The following is a 24,654-nucleotide window of genomic DNA, read 5'->3' on the forward strand; positions in this document are numbered from 1 at the left end:
AATGAATAAAATTTAATTGATACCCTTCGTGCTATAGTACCTTTATAAGTTTATAATAACGTTATTATTAATTGTATTTTTTAAATAAATATTACACGCAACGATTTCCTAATCAGCTTTTCTACCGAATAACTTAAGATCGCGTTATTATAATTTAATTGTATTTATTTTGCATCGTGATTTCGATTCACGATTCCCCTTTATATATTCAGATTAAAAAAAAAACATCACGACATCTTCGTAATCAGAGAAACTGAATGATGATTTTAAGTGCCCACGTTCGCGATGATAGCAATGATGGTGAAATTAAAATTTAGTAGTTATAGTTAAAAAGGTTTGAAATTTGTGGTGTTTGGTTGATATATCTCTAAAGATACCTATATGGAAGAGGTGACTGACTGACTGACATAGTGATCTATCAACGCTCCAAACCACTGGACGGATCGGGCTGAAATTTGGCATGCAGGTAGACTCGTACTCGACTTTGAAATTTTAGTGCCTGAAGAACATGATGCTTCCTTAAATAAAGGAATTTTTACGAAATTCGATGCATTTATAATTGAACATTATATGATCCAATAACCATATCGCACATAAAGACATAAACGTAATATCACATCTGATTTAAAATTTAAATAGCGTGACATTTGTCCAAGGACTTAAAACCGGTATGTTTTATCGATAATATAATATGATATGTTACGGAAACGATTTCAATTTCAATAAATTATTATTTAAAATCACTCCTACGCTTTGTATATCACGTGGCTTTGAAGTTAGAATGGAAATGAATTCATGAGGTTTTTATTAAATCAAATTGGTTTATCGATTTTTATGTCATTTGTGGTTAATTAATAGAATGTTTTGAATTTATATTTTTTGGTTTTTATGGCATTCAATTCTATTCTTTATAAATTTATATAGAATGTTTTGATCTTAGTTTTGATGATGCATATTTTGTGAGAAAGATGTGGACTATATTATCATCTGAGTGATCTGACAGTTGAGCGTTGTGGTGGTGGTAAAAGTATAATTTTTATCATTACTTTAAGTCGAAGATTTGATTACTGGAAAATACATTTAATATTTTTTATTATCTAATATATAAAAATCAATGCCACTTTTCGTTGTAATTCCATAACTCGAGAACGGCTGAACCGATTTCGATAATTCTTTTTTTATTATATTCCTTGAAGTACGAGGATGGTTCTTATGTAGAGAAAACGTAAACATGTACCACGGGCGAAGCCGGGGCGGACCGCTAGTCATTTAATAAATTATAATTCCTTTCCATATAACCTAATTTTAACAGATAGTTAAACTGTATAGTACTGTATTATATTATCCCATCAAAAACATAAATGTAAAATTTGGAGCCGAGTTCAATCGTTGACTTAATTTGCCAAAAAAAGAAATGAGATCTAAATGTGTGCCAAGTTCTGCAGACAGTCCAGAAATTTATGTACAAAGATGTATTAAGTTCTTAGGTTGACTGAAAACTCAATTGTTTTATTTTCCCTTAGAGAACAATGTTTATATACCAAAATATAACTTTTTTAATTTGAATAATATAATTATTTTCACAAAGCAAACAACAAATGACCTATTGAACCCCATAATTTGATGAGGCTAGTTTTACATACTGTTTATATTTTGTGAGGTTCTAAAAACTAGCCTCATCAAATTATGGGGTTCAATAGGTCATTTGTTGTTTGCTTTGTGAAAATAATTATATTATTCAAATTAAAAAAGTTATATTTTGGTATAAACATTGTTCTCTAAGGGAAAATAAAACAATTGAGTTTTCAGTCAACCTAAGAACTTAATACATCTTTGTACATAAATTTCTGGACTGTCTGCAGAACTTGGCACACATTTAGATCTCATTTCTTTTTTTGGCAAATTAAGTCAACGATTGAACTCGGCTCCAAATTTTACATTTATGTTTTTGATGGGATATCATTACTTTTTGTACAGAAAATTACTCTGCAAATTTGATTTACTTTATGAATATTATAATACTTTTTATATAGGTACGATTTTTTTTTTCTTGCGGTTTCTCTGTATGGTTTGTTTAGTATTATTTTCTATATTTTCTTATATGTTATGAATGTCAGCGCACATTGCCCCGTCATTATCTGCAATTTTTTAAACTCGTTTTCTGTTTAAAAGATTACATGATTTTCTAAACATCCAGCGTGAATTTGTACACACACTATTACCAAGATGCAAAGATCGTTGTAGAAGAATCGTTGCCTTACTCCATGACGTTACGGTATTGCCATGAAGCGATCTTGAAATTTTACTCTAAACGCGCCTAAAGATGTTTAACTCATATTAATATTACGCAAATTAAATCATTTCGATCTTCGACGAAGCCTTCTTCCATTACACCATTTATGGTAATTATTTTTGCATGCTTGTATTGGTTAAACATGTTTGTGCTTTATTAATATAATTGTATCACCATTGAATACCATGTTTAAAGCAAAATAAAGATTTTATTTGTCAGAGAATTTAAATAACTCTCCATAATTAATTATAGTTAGGTAGATATGTGAAATAATATTAAATAATGACTCAGTGCGCACACCTTGCGCGGTCGATGGTAGTACCGAGACTATATCATCGAGCTACTGACTCAAGGAATATAAACCATCGCATGGCCCGTAACTCCATGCATTTCATATCAATTCAATATCGCCATTATGTTGTACACCATAGAGTACTTTATAATAGGAAGGTATAGCCACATAACAACTACTCTGTTATAATTCTCTCACACGGCCATTCTGACAACGAGCGCGTTCTCGCGCGAACATTCGACTAGTAATTTTGCGAGATAACTTACTGCGTTGCTATTTCATTTGTTGTATTCAAACTCTTTTCCCTTCACGGTTTGTAACTTTTCACACCGACTCACAAATTATTACTCATCATCGTCATCATCGGTGATATCAACAACGGCTACTGTCGCCTAAAGACGAAGCTTTGAATGTATTGTGTGTGTGTGTATTATATTGTAAGTGTAGAGCTCTGAACAAATACTGGAACTACATGCAGCGCGGAGCCTGACATGTACTGTAGTCACATGAAGCGCAATGCTTCGCACAAAATCTGGAACTACATACAGCGCGGAGCCTGTCATGTACTGTGACTACAAGGAGCTTAAAGCTACCCACAACAACAGGAACTACACGAAGCGCGAAGCTTCCAATGTACTGTGATCACAAGGAGCGCAATGCTACCCATAACATCTGGAACTACATGCAGCGCGGAGCCTGCCATGTACTGTGATCACAAGGAGCGCAATGCTACCCATAACATCTGGAACTACATGCAGCGCGGAGCTTGCCATGTACTGGTGTGTGTGTATTATAATGTAAATGTAGAGCTCTGAACAAATACTGGAACTACATGCAGCGCGGAGCCTGACATGTACTGTAGTCACATGAAGCGCAATGCTTCGCAATAAATCTGGAACTACATACAGCGCGGAGCCTCATATGTACTGTGACTACAAGGAGCTTAAAGCTACCCACAACAACTGGAACTACACGAAGCGCGAAGCTTCCAATGTACTGTGATCACAAGGAGCGCAATGCTACCCATAACATCTGGAACTACATGCAGCGCGGAGCCTGCCATGTACTGTGATCACAAGGAGCGCAAGCGCTACCCACAACTACACGAAGCGCGGAGCTTCCAATGTACAATATGACATACACGCCTTGCTATGTCAAACACAGAGCTATTATTGAGCTATTAAAGTGTGGTGTGCATGTGTGTTATGAAACTTTTGTGTAATACTTAGATTAACTATACGGAATTATGTAACAACCAAGGAAATAAATAGGTAAAAATAATAAAATAAAACAAAAATAAAAATATACGGAGTATTTTTTTTTTTTTTACAATACTTTATTGTACAAAACAATGTAAGAAAATCTAGTACAAACTTATAAGGTAAAAATATTTTGCACAATATGCGGCCTTATTGCTACACAGCAATCTCTGCCAGGCAACTTGCAAATTACTGGAAGTAAGGAGTAACATTTGTGGAATACATTTTTATTCATTGGCTCACTTTCCAACTGCTTAGATGAATTTGGAAGTTCTTGACACAATTATGTACTGAGCATGGCCTCCAGTTTGAGGCTCGATTCGATACCTCTCGTTATCGCAAAGTCTATAATCTCATAATTTTGTATGGACTGGAGAACTTTTCTCCTAACTTAGTAATTAACATCGTATGACACGCCATCAATTTGTCGTCCAGTGACATATTTAGTGTATTTACAGGAATACACAAAACCACCTTGCACTTATAACTTGATGTATACTAACAACGTATAATAAATACTTTACGGGGCAGAGTAACAGCTAATAATTAATTTACGAGGACTGAACCCGGTTCTAAAGTCGCACCAACTTCCATATCATTTACCACTACCGACAATATCACATTCTCATAGTCTACCTTCAGACAATTCAATAATCATAAAATGACCGTCAAAACAAGTAAAATAGTATTGATGTTACAATCGGCTTTTCTTTCTTACTAACACAAAATCATCAACATTTAACAGACGTGCAATTGCTCGTCCATCCTGACTTTTGCGTTATTTCTAATTTCAAACAGGTTAACTACTAAAGTGTTGACACTCGTACTAAATCATTATAACGCAGTGGTCTTGCAGCCTATAGACAATTGCAATGGGCTGTCGCCTGTGCTGTGCGTTTCTTATAAACAATACAATTCAAAGTAAGTTGAATTTCGCCAATAACTGAAGAATACCATCATCTAGGTTCATGATTTTCAGCGATACTGAAACAATGAACTTAAGAACAGACATAAACCTTTTAAAATAACCCGTTAGCGCAACTCAACCCGCTTGTAATTTTGTAAAACTCAAAAGAACACTGCCAACTCAAGTCTATGAGTTCGCTACCTGCGAATGACGTAGCTTGATCGGCTACTATTCCTTTCAGCGCACAACAAAAACAAAGCGCTTAACATGCTCTTTTTTTTTTTTTTTTGAAGACACATTTTTAACAGGAGCTAGGTGAAAATATTAACCAATAAATGCGTCAACAATTACCAATGGGCATTTTATACTGCTACTCGTAAGTGCCATTCGTATCGATGGTTATGTATGAAGTGGTTCTGATACATTTTCTATCGGATGTCAAGTCAACTGTCTAGCTCTAGAGGGCCTTTTATTAACTTTGCAATCTAAAAACGTTCAATGTACGTTCTAACGAACTAAGTAGTAAGTACACAAAGTTTGCAGGTTTTTCCAAACTAAAATGTTTCAAATAAGTAATCATGAAATGATTGTATCAATAAATGATTGATAACACTTCGTTTGCACCAAACAAAAGAAAATGTCTATACAGCAAGCATTTTTTAAATCGTATGTGACACCTTAAATTTAAATCAATAATATCATTTTATCGGCTTCAATTACTTTACTTATGTTCGGATCTAAGTTGTTCGGCTTGTAGTCGTCGCGAATCTTTACTATTTTTGCCCAAATTGAACATTATGTGAAGACAACTAGTTTCTACTAATAAAATCTACACGCGGTATTCTTGGACCCTTGCGTAGGTACCGACTTCGAAATCAAAAGCTTGTATGTAAGCCCATCATCTATGAACACGAGGAGAAAGTATTTTTCTTATGACATGATGCTTTGAGACTATTTCAGTCTGTTATTATTCTAAAATGTTAACGCTTAATAGATTATGCTCGAGGTCTTCTTAAATCTTATAACTCTATTTAATAACTATGATAACAACTTTCTGTGTCAGTGATTCTTTGATAATATTCGATTTTTAAGTTGATCATTACTTTCTTGTAGGAAAACTGAACCACTATTAATCTATTGAACAGGAATCTGTTTGTACTTCAACAACGAGCTTTGTCCGAAAATCGTCAATAAAGAAGCAGAAATCTTTTTTTTTATCATTCTAAAATATTTCGCGAACTTAAACGTTCTTTTGACAATAATGCTTCAGCAAGAGCCTTATTTTTTTTTTTATCTGAAAAGTCTACCATTCGATGTTATGAAACCTTGTGGTGAATACCTATTCAATGTTGCAACAGCAACTTGCATTTATTCCAATTAAATGAAAACTCTGCGCAAGCGAGACTTTCAATATTCTTTTTAAACAAAAGAATGTAACCTCTTATGATTTTAAAACTCGAGAACATCGTTGATAATAAAAAAGTAGCTATGAAGTCACGTAATTTATCTAGTCCTTGGCCAACAACAAGGGCATTACAAAACCTTATCAATGTTGAAAGAACTGTAGATTGTGCTAGGGTTGTATTCCTTGTGAATTTGTTATTCCCATTTCACAAAATTTGTGCTTTACTTTCAATAATGGATCTCACACGATGAACATCATTAAAATCATTTAAATCCGTGTCTATAGATTCAAAATTATTGTCCGCAATAACAAATATTGTTTATTTTAAATTCACGAATAATTTGAGCCCATTGTTATCCATAATCAAACTACGTCCGGCTCTAGTAAAAACATCTCGACCTGTTACTCCATCCCAGGAAGTACTCGAGAGTCTACAATAACCAAAGTTCATATTTACATCAATGAATAGGTTGATACAGTGCCAGTTCTTGTTACGCGAGTGTATACAAATTCTAGAGGCCCGGTCATGCTATCGGCTATCCTTTTACAAAGGAAAAAAAAAACAATCGGACCTGCTGTCAATAAGGCACTTGAACTTTACGCCGGCAACGTCTGTGACTGTAAGCGGGGTATCGTGCTGTAAACACACATTAATAAGGGTATTGTTTCTTTAAGAGCGTGCCGCCCGTTGCTTAGAAAAACAAACCTCTTCTATGTGACCAAATTTATGACCATAAAACTATTTCTTAAATATTGAGCGGACCTTTGTTATTCTTATCGATTAAACTAACTGATTTTGTTTCATGGGCGAGATTTACAGTCACGTTTGTAATGACATGTGAACACACAGTTATAGCAAACAATTTGCAACATGCGACGCTTTAAATGATTTATGCCAAAATGTCTATCAAGACCCACAAAATCAATCGGCGTGTATCATAATAAATCAGATCATACCTGGTCATCTGCAATACCTTCTACCACGAATTTACTATATTCGCATAGTTCCAGCCCGTTCTCAGCCGGTCGATTAGCGCCAACTTTGTAGTAGAGCACTCGATGTATGTTGAAACTCGATCACTTTTTTACCATACCATATCTCGAAAAGGTATTTCCTTTCGCTTCTTAGCTTCTTTTCACGTTAAAAATAATGTCCACACAGGTAGATGAAGGCTGGCCTCGTAGTGGGTCTTCCTTACTTATGCGTTAGACCCGGAAACAAAATGTTTCGTTTTAGGAAAGTGTATCTGCCATTTCTTTTAACAGAGATGCGCACGACATGGTGCTTTACAACCCACACACAACACATGATGTTGTTGTTGTTGTGTTAACATTCTCACGATTTATTGGTGGAAACTCTGGTTCTTCTCGAACCTCATTAACACTATCTATTTCTTCTTGAACTTCACTAACACTATCACTCGTTTCACTCACTTGCAGATTTGCATCGTTTAACGTAGTCTTATTCTTATTGGAATCGGGGGTAATAAGTGCCGATCCCACCGCTGCTGTCAGAGAATTTAAATAACTCTCCATAATTAATTATAGTTAGGTAGATATGTGAAATAATATTAAATAATGACTCAGTGCGCACACCTTGCGCGGTCGATGGTAGTACCGAGACTATATCATCGAGCTACTGACTCAAGGAATATAAACCATCGCATGGCCCGTAACTCCATGCATTTCATATCAATTCAATATCGCCATTATGTTGTACACCATAGAGTACTTTATAATAGGAAGGTATAGCCACATAACAACTACTCTGTTATAATTCTCTCACATATTTATTTATTTATTTACACTGAAATTAAAACTAAACTAAACACTCATAAATAAAGAATAATTAAATGTGAATATGTAAAATTATATATTATTTTTAACTGTATGAGCAATATTTTTATTACAATTTTCTTTTATTTTACGTTTAATAACACTTTTGAATAAAGAAATCATGCAATCGAAGTGATCAGCCCTAGCGATACTAGCGCGAGTGAGTGTGATGTCAGAGGCGCTTCGAATCTACAGATGTTTCGTCCTAAAATATGTAAACTTCAATAATCTATATCTCAGTCATTTATTGATGGATTTCAAAATTTTTTTCGGCCACTGACTAGTTTTGATCTATTTTTAAAGACTAGTAAGGTGAATATACTATTTTATATTTTTTTTAACTTTTCCATTTTTCCATACAAACAAAATTAATGTCATTGAAAAAAAAATTAAATACAAATAAATTCAGTATTTTCTGATTTTTTCCTTTGTACACTCACTATTACCTAGTTGATTACAAAATTTGAACTTTCTAGGTCATCTGGAAGTGGGTTAGGTTTTGTATATGTCTATAAGTCAGTCAGTCTTAAAAATTGCGATTTTTGGATATTAATATCTACGCAACTGTTTAATCTGTATTTATGAAATTTAAGGTTCTTGTTTATCTTGAGGTCCTCTTGATATGTACCAAATTTGGTTTATTTAACTCAAATAGTTTTCGAGTTATAAGGGGGTGAAAAGTGGCTCGAAATGGTTCGTGTAAATATACACACGGCTGCTGCTCGCCAGTTCTCTTCGCTTGAACTCGGCTTGACACGCTGCCGCGTGTCTAGATACTGTATTATACACGTAAATAAAAAAAGACATCAAAGTAACACACAAATCCAGGAAGCGTAATATTGACTAACAAATACATACAAAGTTTACAAATACAATGAATGTCGTACACACTAAATAAATATCCATTCTAGTGCAAGAGTCAACGCTAAATTGAAATTATATTATCGACGTCAAAAATAGCATTAATTAGGAACTACAATACCTACTCTCGAAAAGACGACGACGAAAGTTAAAAATAGCATTCATAATTGTTTTGATTTTATTTTTGAGAGTGACATGATCAAGTATGAACAAACTCTCGTATTAAATAAAGAAAAAAGAAAATAGGAACTACAATACCTACTCTCACATTGTGTCCAGTGTCATAAGAATTAAAAAGATGCTCATTTAAAAAATTTTAGAATAAAAAATCTTAATTAAAATAGATTCAGAAATATAAAAATGCATTCTAGACATTTGGTTAAATAAGAATCACACTGTCTCCTGTACTACAATGATTTGTATTTGTTTACCACCTATAATAAATGCTAAAAGTTGTACTATTATCATATAAGTGCTAGTGAATATATCTGTTAAAGGGAATCATAAACAAATAAACAAATTATTACGTAACATAGTGTAATGCGTTATAAGAAGAAATTTTGACATTCAAATAATAATGTAGCAAGTAGCAACTGCTCGCGACTTGTCTCGTTATCCGGATAAAAATAAATAGACAATTACATTTTCTATATTCATTACATTATATTCTATCTTCCTTGTAACAAAAACGTATCCAAATCCAATCTCTCATTTCCAAATTCCAAGAGACACATACAAACATCCATCCATACTCACAAAGTTTTGCGTGTATGTATGTAAGATAAAATCTATTATCTACCGTAAATAGGTGAACAATGCGAGATGTCGAGATTTTCTGAGCTAAGACATACACGTGTACGTATTGTGATGTGTAATACTAGATTTTCCACGCTATAGTAATGGCACGTGACTTTGGCTATGTTGAAGCACTATTTATGATTCTGTGTTGTGGTTGGGTTCGATGTCTGTCTCATTAAATTCTAGAATACAATAAGAAGCTGATCAACTTATTTATTTATTTTATTTATTGTTTGTAAAAAAATCGATCATTGAAACTGATGTTAAATTAGTATTCAAAATTCAAATTGTATTTTGTCAAATTGTATTTTGTTTAAATAAAATACATAAAAAATATCCTACCTGTAAATTGTAATACAGTCATTTTGAAAATTTATCTACCTATACGCGGAAATTTTGGGGACAACGATACGTAACTACCTACGGTCTACGAAACACAACTTCCAACTAACAAAAAAGTTGTTGTTTTTTTTTTACTTTAAGTTGAGTGGCCTTTACTTACAAGAAGTTTTTTGTTTGTTTTGGCCAAGGTGATATTTAAGTGGTTACATATTATTATGCTAATGTTTTCAATATGTTCTTTAAAAATTAACTGCATAAGAGGTAACTGTGATAAATAGTAAATACTAATTAATAATTTATAAAAAATGATTATTAATTCATTAACCTTTTACAGTTTACTATCAGCATAAGATATTCAAATAGTTATTTATTTTATTTTATTAACCGCAAATATGTAAATAAGAGGATTGCGTTTCTGTCCTTCAACCAAACACCATGCAGAGCATTTCGTGAAATATTAGCAGGTGTCTATATCGAAGGGTCTAACAAAGGCTTCGATCGAAAAATCGATCAGTGAAAATTTAGATAGTCATTCAATCAAATAGCGAATTCAACCAGATGACTGCGACATACCTATTAGTTATACACAACTATGAAAGTACAAGCAATACTACTAGTTATTATTCTGTGGTACAAGGTAGGTAGTTATATACCTAGGTATATAAATATTTTTAAGTAATAACAAATTAATTTATTTATTTATTGACGCAGATACCTAGGTACCTAATAGAATAACAGATAGCCGACAAAGTACACAGATGAATAAGTTGATAAGAAGTAGGTAGGTAGGTAGGTACCTATGAGAACAAAAATACTCAATCGAAACTTGTCGGTGTGTCTTTGTAGAAACTTGAAATGGTAGTGCAAAAAATAGAATGAAGTAGGTAGGTACCTATGAACTGTATTCCTTGGGGGCTCACGAAACAGATTTGAAATTATATTTATTTATTTTTATATAGGTACCTACTACCTACCTACCTAGGTATAATATCCTTCTTGCATTGTCTAATCATAATTGAATGTTAATTAATATTTAATAGTAAGTAAATGAACATTAATTAATATTTGTTGATGTATTGAGATCCTTATCAATTAGGTATGTACCTATTACATATTTATTGCTTATTTAAATAAACATGGATTTTACGAGTGTGCGCTAGTGTTTACAATTTTAAATTCATTTATCTTCGATATCTAGACTACTTACATACCTAGTTAGGTAGGTACCTATTTGACTACCTACCTCCCGATGTCAAAAGTTGTTACCTAAATAAACATTAATTATTGTTAACTGCTTTTTATTGAACGTTGGTTTGAAGTTTTTAATACCTAATAATTATTTTCTCAAGGTCTTAAGTTTAAAAAATCAGAGCTAAATATCGTTTAAGGTTATCCACTCGTAAAAATAAGGAACAAAGTAAAAGTTAACTTACCAACAACAAAATCCCATTAAATAGAGTAAAGTCAAGGATGTTTAGAATTTAATCGTCAATAACATCCTTCCATAGCTAAAACACTGTTTGACCCATTCACAAACAATATGACACAGGACGCGGTAACGCAAAATCACGGCAAAATAAACTTTTACGAATCAAACTGCATTATTATTGTCACCGGACACAGTATACGTCCCGTCTCCTTTGATTTTTACATAAACTTCATACTGTTTGTCACAAAAAATGTAAGTTTTTAGTTTCCTTACAAAGACGCGGCCGCTTTGATTATTTTTAGCGCGGGAACGCTCCTCTCACGATTCACTTCGGTCACTGACTGTGACTGACTGAAGTCTGAACTGTAATCTACTGTCTACATAAAATAAGCTAACTTGCTCGACTTGATTTTAAAGTTCTATTTGTATTTGTTTCAGAATAATTCACGATAAAGAACATTTAATAGAAGTAAAATATTATTATTTCAATAAAAAATAATTGTAACTTCATCAAAAATTAAAAAGTGATGAAAGTTTCTTCCCTCCAAAATATTATTGATATTTTTTATACAACTGCCATCTAGAATTAAATGTGAAGATTTTTGATAATTTCGTTTTGTTAAAGAGGTATTTAAAGTGAACGAGAGATGGCGCTTATATAAATGAAAAAGCGACATCTATGAGCACAACGTTGTACTGCTACATTCGTTCTCGAAACCAAATGTAGTATTACAATCTTTTCACAGATGGCGTTTCTGTCGAACTCACTTTATGCAGACTTCTTTCTATATTTTTAATTATTACAATTACAATTAAACAATGTATAATAATAACTAAGAATAATAATGGTATATTTTCCTTTTAGGATACATTATTTTTTATCACATTATAAAAATTACATGGCTGAATATGAATATAAAAAAAATTAAGATTTCAGAATTTTGATTCGAATTTCGAATATTAATTTATTTTTGCGTTTCCAATGTTTCCTACTGTGCCTACGACCTATTTTTTGATTAATAATTTAATAGTATTATTGTAAGTTTGGTGCTTGGTGGTGTGAGATTCAACTAAGGGTTCAACATTATGAATATTTTTGGTGAGTATAAAATAATTAATATACCTACCTACTTTAAAACATACCTATAATGAAGTAGATAATATTATCATCGCAATTGCATTACAAACATATTACAAATCACTTATAAGTAGGTATTTTTTTTTTAAATATATAAGTAGGTATCTTTTATTTAATTAATCGAATAGCTACCTACACCGATATATTTTATTAAGTATATATAGTAGCTCAATGATAAATGATTTATATTATTATTTATTTTAATGGTAGTAATTACATATTATTTTGATTGAAAGAAAGAAAAAAAATATTTATATAATTCTAATGATAAAACTAAAATAGTAAGTATCTACTAAACGCCAAGGCATGACGAAAGATTTTGAAATCCTCTTCCATAATGTGTGTATACGTTTACTATACAAGAAAAACCCTATATTTCGGTAATATACTTAAATTTAACGAAGATAAAAGCCATTTTTCAAAAAATATTTATTAACTGTGCCAAAACAGCTCGCAGGTGTCATGGCGTAGGCGTGACGTCACTCTTTAGTAAATACGTAATTATTTGTTCGCATTGCGAAGAAAATTAAAGAAATATTTATTTAATATGTGTTATAGAAACGAATTTCAAAGTTTATAAGTAGTGTGCAGTATTGCAGTGTGAATCCACATAAAAATAATGCTCAAAAATGTGTTAGTAATTATTTTAAGCGAGAAAATAATAAGAAATGATTGTATAAAGTTGGCGCGGAGAACCCCGAAACCACGTATTCGTGAATTCGCAATTATATTTCTGTTCTGAGTCGATATAGCATACGTGAAACAATAGAAAATAAATAAAAATGCGTATTCTCAACATATTCATAACAACAAAATACATCTGACGTGAGTTGTTTACTTAATCGTGACGTCACGCGTGTTTTAGGCAAAATGGCGAACTGCAGAATTTCAATGTTTTATTTTATTGATAATCTCATTAATCTTAATGTTTTTAAGATTTTTAAGTCACTATATTTAATTTATTTATTATACATTTGTTATTTTTATAACCACCTCATAACACCAAATAGACCGATAAATCGCCAATGCGCAGCCATCCTGTAAGCGTTATTTTTACTTGACGCGACCTGTACGAGTCCATGCATCATGTTCAAATTACCTATTCATACGAATGCATTGAGCTATTAGGTATTACAGAAATGTAAATGTATGGATGTTAGATTTTTTTTTGTATTTCTGAAAACAGGTAACTATACGTAAATAGTTTTGTTCTTTAGTTTGAACTTTTAAATGCTTAATTGCAATTTCAATTTTCAGGAGTGAAATTAAAATAAATAAAAAAAAAACAAAAGAGTAGGTAATAATTGCAGCTCTTTATTAATATCTAACTAAAATATGTAATCAAGTCCGTTAACAAGCCATGGTCAATAAAATGAACGATAACCTTAAAATCTTCATTCTTCCGCCGTAACTTCGGGGATGCCAGACCTCCCTTTACTACTGACTGGCGTACCACTGCTAGTAGCTGGTCCACCTCCCACAATCCTTATACCTGGTACTTCATCACTGTCATCCACATAAACGTGATTACCTTGTTTAGCAACCACACCAGGTATTATCCCATTGGCAGGTGCACTCCGTTGCAGATAAACAACGTTGTTATAACCAGATCTGCCGCGATATGTATCGTCATCAGGGAACCTACCCTGACGAAGTTTAAAAGTTATTGGTATTGGGTGTATAATTGGTGATATTTCATCATTTTGATTTCCGTCGATGTATAAACCATAGTTATTGTTAGACAGCCCATAGTCTAATAAAGGACATGGCTGATTCTTCTTGCACTTATGATAAAGTGAACCACTACGCTCATCTATTGATCTAGGTAAAATTCGTATTGTTTTTCTGGGTTGGATTGGTATATCTGAATTGCCCGTATTCTGACACTTTATTTCCTCACCTTTAAGGTTTTTACACTTTTTCACTTTAATACATTTACCCCCTTCACAGGTAACTGTTGTCTCTATAATTTCAACGACCGTGGACACTTCAACCTGTCTACTGCCAACAAAAATTTCACCAATCGGAATTAAGCCGAGGACCTTGGATTGCCGTCCAGATATCAGTAAAACCTCTATAAATACTATATTCATTGGTATTTTGAATAGGCCATTATTAATAACATTCTCTATTAAAACAGATTCACCTATTAATATCGGACGTAAAACTATATTCGCCCAATTAATAATATTTCCAGCGGTATCGAGGAGAAAGCCTTTTTGGGTTATAGAGAATCCAAACTTGTTAATTATCTTTAATACAAGTGTTTTTAGTGCAGTAATATCAATTGCTTTCGAAGCAAATTGTAGCTGGCTATTCAAATAACCGATAAATATGTTTAACCATTTATCGTAGGAAACATCAGTGGTAATTACAGGATAATTCAGGCTAACATCGATGTTTGGAGGTCTATAAACAATTATTTCGTTTACCTGTTTACCAATCAACCCTAGAATTAGATTTATATCATATGGGAAGTTTACTAAACGTCCTGGTTTATATTTTATCACTTGGCCACTAATTAGCCACTTTGGGTAGAATTTTGTTATTTTTGCAATCAAACCTTTGTATATATTTGGATACAATTTCTTCAGTTGTATGAGTTTTTCTATGATAGTTGAACCTGTCAATGAACTAAGTACTTGCCTTGCTTCCTTATATCTTTTCAAGTAGAGGAAGATTGCATGTAGTTTCTTCTTATTTAGACTTCCTACGATTTCTAAATTAAGTTCTGGTTTGTGCGGTCTATTCGCGTGAGATAACCAAGAATTGATTGTGACACCGAAATGTTTAGTTATAATTTCGATGACATTTTCATTCAATGTGTTAAGTACATCACCCCTGTCGTAGATAATATCTGGGAAAACAATTTGTCTCGCTGCATTTGGAACGTAGATTTTAACCTCATTTGTTGCGGTATTTTTGTAGAAGTATACGACTAATCTTTCATACTTTGTACCAGGACTTGGAAGAAGGTAATGTGAAATTGGTTTACCATTAGGGTTTCCTGGGAAGCATGGACATTTTTTTCTTGGTAAAAGATGGAAGAATCTTCTGTTTGGTGAGGTTTCTTCTGTATCGTCCTCTTGTGTGACGCCCTCCCTACTAGCTGCCTCTTTTGTAGAATCCTCTGCAGCAACCCTCTCTTCAGAGACGACGTCTTCAGCTATACGTTCACTGGTTACATCTTCGTCATCTGCAGCGCGTTCGTTAGTGAGATTCTCTTCGTCATTGACTGCAGCAGCTCGACCTTCATTTGCAACATCTTCGTTGCTAATATCAACTAGTTCGCTATCATTTCCTATGACATCATCTGCTGCTTTACTAAAACAATATTAATAAAATCATTAGGTACCTACTAAATGTAGTTTGTTGAGTTAACAAATTTTCTATCGTAAAAATGTAGGTACATATTAATATTTAAAATGATGTAGTTAAAAGGGATATTAAAATGGAAAACGAAAATATTATATCTGTAGGAATGTAACTATTGTTCATTTAGGACTTATTTAAGTTGTACAAATAATTTTTCATATTCTTCAGTTTTTCCAATTTTAAACAATGCCATAAAAATAAATATACCTATATTTAAAACAAATTTACTTACTTATCACACTGTGCCAAAGCGATTAAGGTTAGGAATAATGATATCTGAAAAGAGGGATTTTAATTAAATTTTATCGAATGTAAGTTGCCACTATGTTCACGTAATCAACGCTCAACCACTTTTAAATGTTTTCTTTGCGTTAAAAATGTTATCAACCGAGTAGGAAGGCATATTTTCATAATATTATGTATTTCTTAAACAATACCTATTCATAGTTTAAGTTAAACACTAGGTAGGTACACGCAACGGTATTCATGCCCCGTTTTTAAAATGCTGCGCGATTTCCTATTTTATTTTGAAATCTACTTTAATTGTATTAGAAGTACTATCTAAATTCATGAAAAGTAATGAAAATGAAACGTCTATAAAAACTAACATTATTAAACAAATCTATGTAAGGGCATTTTAGGCACTGATTTATTTTAAACGAATAGGTATGAATACGAGGTATCTTTATAGTAAAGAATATCTACTCACTGTTTTGAGATCCATCGTACAAAGACGGAATCATTACCCACGTAAAAACGATTTTAGTGCCGGTATATACACGAAAAATATGAAATAATTAGCGTAAATTGTTTAATTATTATGTTAATTAAATTAGCGTTACAAATTAAGTTTCATCCATGAAAGAGCAATTAAGATGAAAATAATTATTTTTCACACAATTAAAATTAATATTGAATTGAATGGGCCACGTTCATATTAAATACGATATAGATAATTATAAGCATAGTAGGTATAAGGATGTTATAAGTGTCCAAGAGAAGACAAATTGTATTGTAAAAATAAGTAGGTAAGTGCATTGTAGTTAAGTTAATGCACAGGGATTAATCTATACTATAATATCATAAAGCTGAAGAGTTTGTTTGTTTGTTTGAACGCGCTAATCTCAGGAACTACTGGTCCGATTTTAAAAATTCTTTCGGTGTTAGATAGCCCATTTATCAAGGAAGGCTATATAGGCTATATATCAAGGAGCAATGCTAGTGAAACCGCGGGGAACAGCTAGTGATGAGTCATAAGTTTACATATTGTCCGCCATTTACGAAAAAATTACACAGATCTTATATTAGGTAGGTTTGTATATGAAGTCGGTTAGTATTGATGTACCTACCTATAAGATTTGTAAATAAATTTCGAATCGATCGATTGGGAGTGGTTTATTAGTGATTATTATAGTACAAAAACCGTAGAAGTAAAAAAATGTTTATAAACTCTTTACTTACAAAAAATCAATAAATACGAGCATATAGATTTCTTTTAAAATCTGACAAATTTAAAAAAATATCACAACACAAACGTCAAAGTCAATACAGTCATATAATTCGAAAAATCACAAAAATTTAAAATACCATTTCACGTGATGTTTTCTCGTTTTGTCCATAGAGCAAAGATACAAAATGGGAAATTTTATATGTCACACGTAAATTTCTGTAGTCCCAGTGGTTCCCCTGGGAGAGGGGTTGGTAAGGGGGGTGGTGCGGGGGGATCTGTGAGGGAATCCGGAGGAGGTCTCGGGGAGTACGGAGCCGCGCAAGAGGAACTGTACTTTTTCAATAAACAGAAGGAACAAATCGAGAAGATGAAAAAGAAGTTGAAAGATAAGGGCGAGTTGAATAAGACTGGGAACTGAGATGATGTTTATTGCATTGATTCTTTAAAATTATGATGAAATAAATAATACGCACTGTAACTGAGATTATTTTAATTTCTTGATTAAATACATTTTAAATGTGCCAATATACCATAGTAAAAAGATATAGGTACGTCCAGTTAAATAACCAGCTCATATATATACCTAGGTATTTGTTTTACCTGAACGCACGACTCGACTGTAGTAAGTAATTGAAATCATAAAATGTATTTAATTTAATCATCTAATCATGAACTGGCAATTATATTAATTATGGCTATACAGGGTGTAATCGTTAAGTGTGCACAAGCGATTATTCCGTAACTATTGCAGATACCAAAAAACTTTAAACTGATATCGAAAGTACTTAACCTAATGAGTAAAATGGCCATAATAAATTTTTAAAAATAAAACGAGAAATATCCAAAAATTTTACATTAAACGCTCCCATACATTTTATTTCCCATACATTTTGTATTCATAGCAGATTTTCGAAGTGACGTCCTCATTGTGCAATACAATGAGGAGCTCTATTTACAGTTTCTAAATGAACTTCCCTTCAAATTTGCGAAGTAATTAAAGCAGAAAACCAAAAAAAGAAAGAAAAAGTTTAAATCTTTCATATTAAATGTACTAGGTTGATCCAAAAGTAATGATAATTGGGTATTTCCTGTGCACATAAAAATATAAAATAAATGCTTTTTGCTTGCTCATGTATTCACTAAGTAATCACAAAAAAATCATATCAACAGGCCACGTTTCCAATTATTTACATTAATTTGAATGTGAACCGTGCGTGCCAGAATGTTTCCCGATGAAAAGAAGAAACAACGATTCGACATGTAGAGGGTAAATTTCTAAATTTTTAATGATATCAGGATAATTTTTTGTCACGTTTTGTGATCATGGACGTTACCCGAGTTCACCATGTTTATGCTGGAACCAAAAAACAATCAATGTCCTGGATGCGAGCTTCCAAAGTGACGATGAAGAAATTCAAAGTAAATATCAGTAGGTTAGATTAAAGCGGTAATTTTTTTGGGACGCTGAAGGAATAATTATGGGGGAATATTTTAAAAAGGTAGCCACTTTATTGGGCTCTTACTACACAGACCAAATTAAAAGATTGCGGTAGGTTAGTAAGGAAAAGAGACATGGCAAACTGCGGACCTGAACGCTGTTTCACCAAGACAACGCACCAGATCACAAAGCGTCAGTTGCGATGGCTGCCATTCAAAAATCGGCATTCCAAATGCTTGAACACCTACCCTTTTTTTAGATCTAGCTCCTATTTACTTTTATCTCTTTCCTCGGCACAAGAAACACTTTCTTAGCAATAAATATTATTTTTTAATTTTATTACAGTATTTTAAGACGACAGCGAAGTGATGGCCGCGTGGAGGGGTTTTTGTGGATGAAGTCAATTTTTTTTTTTAAGTTTAGGAAAAAAAATATTGAAGTATATTTTCTAGTTAGAAGACTATCTAGAGAACTACATAATTATTATAACTGTAATGACCTTGTTTAATATTGATTATCATTACTTTTGGATCAACCCATGTACATGGGATATTCGTATCTCATACTAAATGTATGGGAGGGTTTCAAGTTAATTTTTTAGATATTTCTCGTTTTATTTTTAAAAATTTATTATGGCCATTTTACTCATTAGGTTAAATACTTTCGATATCAGTTTAAAGTTTTTTGATATCTGTAATAGTTACGGAATAATCGCCTGTGCACACTTAACGATTACACCCTGTATATTAAGGTGTTTAGTTATGTGGTCTTCAGGCTATATTACATTTACTTAAACATAACATTACCCCCTTTTTGGACAGTTATACAAACTATTACACACACAATAAACAGCTCACTTTTGTAGATTCTAAGATGCATTAAACGTAAGACATTTCAATCAGATATTTATATTGTTAAGTTAACAGGCAACGTTGATAACGTTTGTTTTTCGTTGCAGCGACAGACAGCCAGATGATCCCAACAGATTGGCGTCACGCTGCGCGCGGCAAGCTCCTGTTCCCATGCGTGTGCGCATGTACCGTCAGCAGACTGCAGAAACATTTAGCCTTTCATTTTAAGAATCGGATCCTCGAATATGTTTGGCTCGCACTTCCCAGATAAGTAATAGTTGTCCAGTAGTAATATTCAAGTTCAAGCAGTCGGTAGTGCCTAGATAGATACTAATAATTTATTTGTAGTTTCAGCGGTGTAATACATTAGACAACAATATAGGATATAAGAATCGGTCTCTATTAACAAGATTTATTTATTATAATAAGAATTAGTATCCTATGATTTTTTTTCTCTTATTTACGCGACACAACGAATCAAGAGCTTTAATTGTTATCAGTGTGTAGGTAATTGGAGTTTAAATAAAAAACAAGACTATACATTTTTCTTATTACAGTTCTAAGGTTTAAAGTTAATGTAAATAAAACTAAATTATTCAATACCTAATTGTTTTGCCATCAGTACTGGTGATGCAGTGACAGTGAGGTCTGAGGTTCAACTCCCGCTGTCAGGAGCACCGCTCCAATCTACGTACGGTCTTGACGAATCCCAGAAATGTTGAATAAATCACTATAGGTATGTGTAATTACGATTTCCGAATAAAAGTGATATAAAATATGGGATTTATCTGAAATAAAAGTTTTTTGTTCACTTCAACCTGCCTTAAGTCTTAACCTAGTTTTAAATTCCGTTTTCCTGGTTTTCTCAATAAGTATTTATAATAACCAAGTTCCGCTATGTAGAAGAATAACGTATGTGGTATCTATTCATTTTAAATAGCTTCATAAAGTATTATGACTTTCTTTAGATGTAAGCACCTACTTTGATTGATTGTTAGATTTACCATTTTGAGAAAGAAACAAACATCTATATGATCTATAGATATACCTAGTGTTATAATTAATATAAGCAAATTTAAATTGTACTTTACTAAATTTAAATAAAATTTCACACTCTATAATTTTATTAATTCAGCACCTTATGCGCAAACCTGTCGCTTCTATTTAGAAACATCCAAAACATGCCCACAGCTATTTACTTCATCTTTACCGTTGTCATTGTTGAGTCCAATGCAAAATATAAACCCTGATTGCTTTTCATTTAACACCTCAAATCCCTCAATTGAATTGGCAATACTTAAAAGAGACCGTTTGCATTGACCGCTGCGGTTCCGTATCAAACGGGCCGACGCTTTGAAGACCAGCTTTGTGCTACCGAGGATCCATACTTGAATCATTATGAGATTTTCAATTGATAATTAAGCTCGTGTTACACGAATACTTTCTAGTGGCGATCAAAGAAATTCGTAAGAAGAGCGAATGGACGCTTTATTTGAGAAGTAATGATGTTGCGTTCGCGTGTGGCATCATTGAAGTTGATTTTATTGTCACTGTGTATATGAAATTTGAAATAGACGTGATGTAGGTATGTGAAATGTGAATGTTGTTGTTGTACAAATCATAATTAATATCTACTATTCGTTAGGATCTTTAGAAAATGATTTATTAATTAAATTACCACTCTTAACTTTTGGGTTTTGGGCACAAACTTCTCACCATTAGTGCCATTAGTATCACGTGTTAATGAGATAATGGCTATTCCATTATCATAGGCATAAGCATAACTTATATCAATAAATTGTTACGTTGCCTTCTATTTTTCTTATTTTTAATTGTTTACTTCTGTTACGACCATATTCACAACACAGAACATATTAAAAATTTAAAGTTTATTTACTGACCTTGGCAAAGTCAGTACAGTACCTATTTTTCAAGTCAACAATACACGCAGGTGATCATTTACTTACCACGTTAAAAATATTCGTCAGCACCGTAATGAACATTGTTTATCGCACTGAAATAAGTGGTTAATCAGGCAAAAAAGAATTGCATGTATTGTAAGGCGAGACGTAGACTTGTACGAGCGATACTGTCTACAAAGTTATTGAATGTAGGGATAATCCGACAAAGTGCCGAAACCTCCCAAGACGAGTGGCGGATTGCTATGTTCAAATGGTTCAAAGGTATTGTTGTGGAGTTGGGGACACATTAAAATGCCTGGTTTTTAGAGCAAAATCGTTACCTGGTTGTTAGGTATGGTCCACGTATTTTGAATAATTTGAGGATATATGATGGTGCCTTACCTTGATGATGGGCTTTGGGGATACATTAGGTGCCTTCTCTGGATAGTGCAGACAATGAAACTCATAGTTACCTTATTTGATGAGGTAGAGGGCTGCTTAAATACAAGTGCTCGGGGATGACATTGACCTTAAAAGAAAGGAAAGTTTTTCCGGTGTACGGAGAGAGTAGTTAGGTTAATTTGGGATTTAAGGTTTCATGTTCGCTGTTAAATAATTTTACTTCTTACTCCCTGCTTTTTCCAGATTTTTATCTGATATTTTCTTCTGGTATTCTCTATGATTGTTTTGCGTTAATTATGATTCATGATTCATGATATTGCCACCTATATAAAAAATTTAATTTGCTACGTAGATAAGTGTTTATTTTCCTTCATTGCTAAGGTTATAAAAGATTGAAATCGCAGTGACGCAGAGAACTATCCCATTGGTCATTTAAGAGTACTATAAATACTATAATTAAATGTAATCCGAAACAATGTTTACAGTCAGCCATCTTGTCGTACAAAGGGTTGATCTGTGGTTAAGTACGCCCACAGCGTTATATAATACAATAGCGATTGAAATCTTGCAAGTGCGTGTGTTGGCCATTTTTGTCATTATAAATAAATTGGCGATGGAGAGAATATACGACGTGTTTTTGTAGTGTTGGACTTTACACGAGTAGGATTTATCTTAAGAGGGGTTAGGCGGTCAGCGAAAATTCAGCTATTCGGGCCTGAGGTAAGCGGTGAGGGGGTCCGCGTTTAGTCTAGTGGCTCTGTAAACTTTAAAAAAATCAATTTCTCTTCACATAAGAAGTTGAAAAAATACCTTAGATTAAGTAAGTTTATCAAGCGTACCCAATCAATAGTTAGGAAGAGTTCTTTAAAAAATGTAATTCAATTAGAGAAAGACAAGAAAAACCTGGTTCAAGAGTTAGACAAATATCATAGGGATCTAGAATATTATAAAATCTTGTATGATGTAGAAACAAATGAATTAAAGGAGAAGATAGACTCTTTAAGTAATATGTTAAATGATGTCAACCAGAAATATTCTGCTGCTCAAATACAAATAAACGAGCATATACAACAGGCAGATGACTTAATTAAATTGAGTACTGAAAATATGGATCGCTTTGAGTCGCTGACCAATAATTATGTATGTCAGTGTTCAAAAAGTAACAATGAGCAAATGTCGTCCCATAAGCTTGACTGCACAGACATACATAGTGTAAAACCTGTGACAACAATTTCAACTAGTAAAACTAAACACCTTTCTGAGCAGGAAATTATTGTGTTGTCAGATAATATTGGTCAGGGTTTTGGCGCTATGCTCAACAATTTAGGGCTTAAAGTCACTAATATTTGCACTCCTAACAGTTCATTTAATTATATAATCAAATCACTTGACCATTTCAGTTTTAATAAGAATAATATTGTAATTATACTTTATGGAGATAGTTTAAATGTAAAAAATAAGGATATTGATGTAGGATTTCAAAAAATGTTGGAAATTAGTAGTAAGACTAAATGTAAATTTATGTTGTGTACATTGCCATACCTACCTGGTTTGACACAAGAACAAAATAGATTAATTCATAATATGAATTTAAAATTGTATAATGTAACAAATCATCATTGTGATGCATTTATTTACTTTGACATTAATTTGTGTATTAAATCTTTTACTTTGACAAAGAATACAGTGTATCTGCCATCTAGATATAAGCGAGAACTTGCTATGTTAATAGCATATAATATTAACCAGTCTGGTACATGTTCGGTATCAGACCCTGGATCTACTATAATTTTATGTAGTAGTAATTATATACACCAACCTAGTGTTGACAGAAAATCTAGCCCTAAGCTAGATTTAAACTAGTATATAAGACAACAGCTAAGCAGACTTTTTCTATTGTACATCAAAACATTCAAGGCTTGGCTAGCAAATTATTAGAAATAGAATTGTTTTTAAATCATAATAGTATTAAGGTTTTTTGTGTAACAGAACATTGGCTTAAACAATGTCAGTTGTTAATAAATATTGATAATTATAAATTAAAAAGTATATACTTCAGGACATATGCTATTCATGGAGGTTCTCTTATTTTTGTACATAATAGTGTAAAATGCAAAGAACGAACTGACATTGTTAGTCTTTCTGTAGAACGGACCATTGAACTGTCCTGTGTTGAACTGGAGCGTTACATTATTGTTTGCGTTTATAGACCCCCTTCCAGTGACTTTAATATGTTTGAGACAGTCATGGAAGAAATATTAAAGCGTTTAAGTAGGAGTAAAAAAAAAGTTATAGTATGTGGTGATTTTAATATTGATGTACTTTTACAAACACAAACGGCAACACGAATTGTTAATTTGTTTCAGTCATTTAACCTGTATAAACTTTTTAATGAACCCACACGAATTACACCTACTTCTGCAACCTGTATTGATAATATATACTGCGACTGCATCTGTTTAGAGAAAAATATTCTCAATACACTCACTTCGGATCACTGTGGCCAGAAAGTAGTTTTTGAATGGGATTGCTTACCTGAATTTAAAAGAACTAATGTTAGGCCTATAACTAAAAAAGGCATTAATAAATTTAGAGATAATATTAATAAAAACCTGCCCGTACTGAATGATCAATCCTGTCATAATAATCCTTGTGAAATGTTTAAAAATCTTTTTAA

The 24,654-nt window shown here is 32.6% G+C and overlaps 1 protein-coding gene and 1 long non-coding RNA gene across 3 annotated transcripts in view; both read right to left on the reverse strand.

The window, feature by feature from the left end:
• Positions 1-11,764, reverse strand: part of LOC123701221 (torso-like protein) — a 47,741-nt gene extending 35,977 nt beyond the window's left edge. For both annotated transcript variants that reach the window (XM_045648624.1, XM_045648623.1), the window contains exon 1: positions 11,427-11,764. In XM_045648624.1, the coding sequence (XP_045504580.1) occupies positions 11,427-11,443 (17 nt within the window). In that variant the 5' untranslated portion in view covers positions 11,444-11,764. The remainder of the gene's footprint in view (positions 1-11,426) is intronic.
• A 3,991-nt stretch (positions 11,765-15,755) lies between these two features.
• Positions 15,756-16,677, reverse strand: LOC123701222. The gene is made up of 3 exons (XR_006752699.1): positions 16,645-16,677; positions 16,168-16,211; positions 15,756-15,884 (listed from the first exon to the last, which is right to left on the reverse strand). It is a non-coding gene; the product is annotated as an uncharacterized LOC123701222 (long non-coding RNA).
• Between the last annotated feature and the right edge of the window lie 7,977 nt (positions 16,678-24,654).

Source organism: Colias croceus, chromosome 21 (genome assembly GCF_905220415.1).
Source record: "Colias croceus chromosome 21, ilColCroc2.1".
Classification (NCBI taxonomy): Eukaryota; Metazoa; Arthropoda; class Insecta; order Lepidoptera; family Pieridae; genus Colias; species Colias croceus.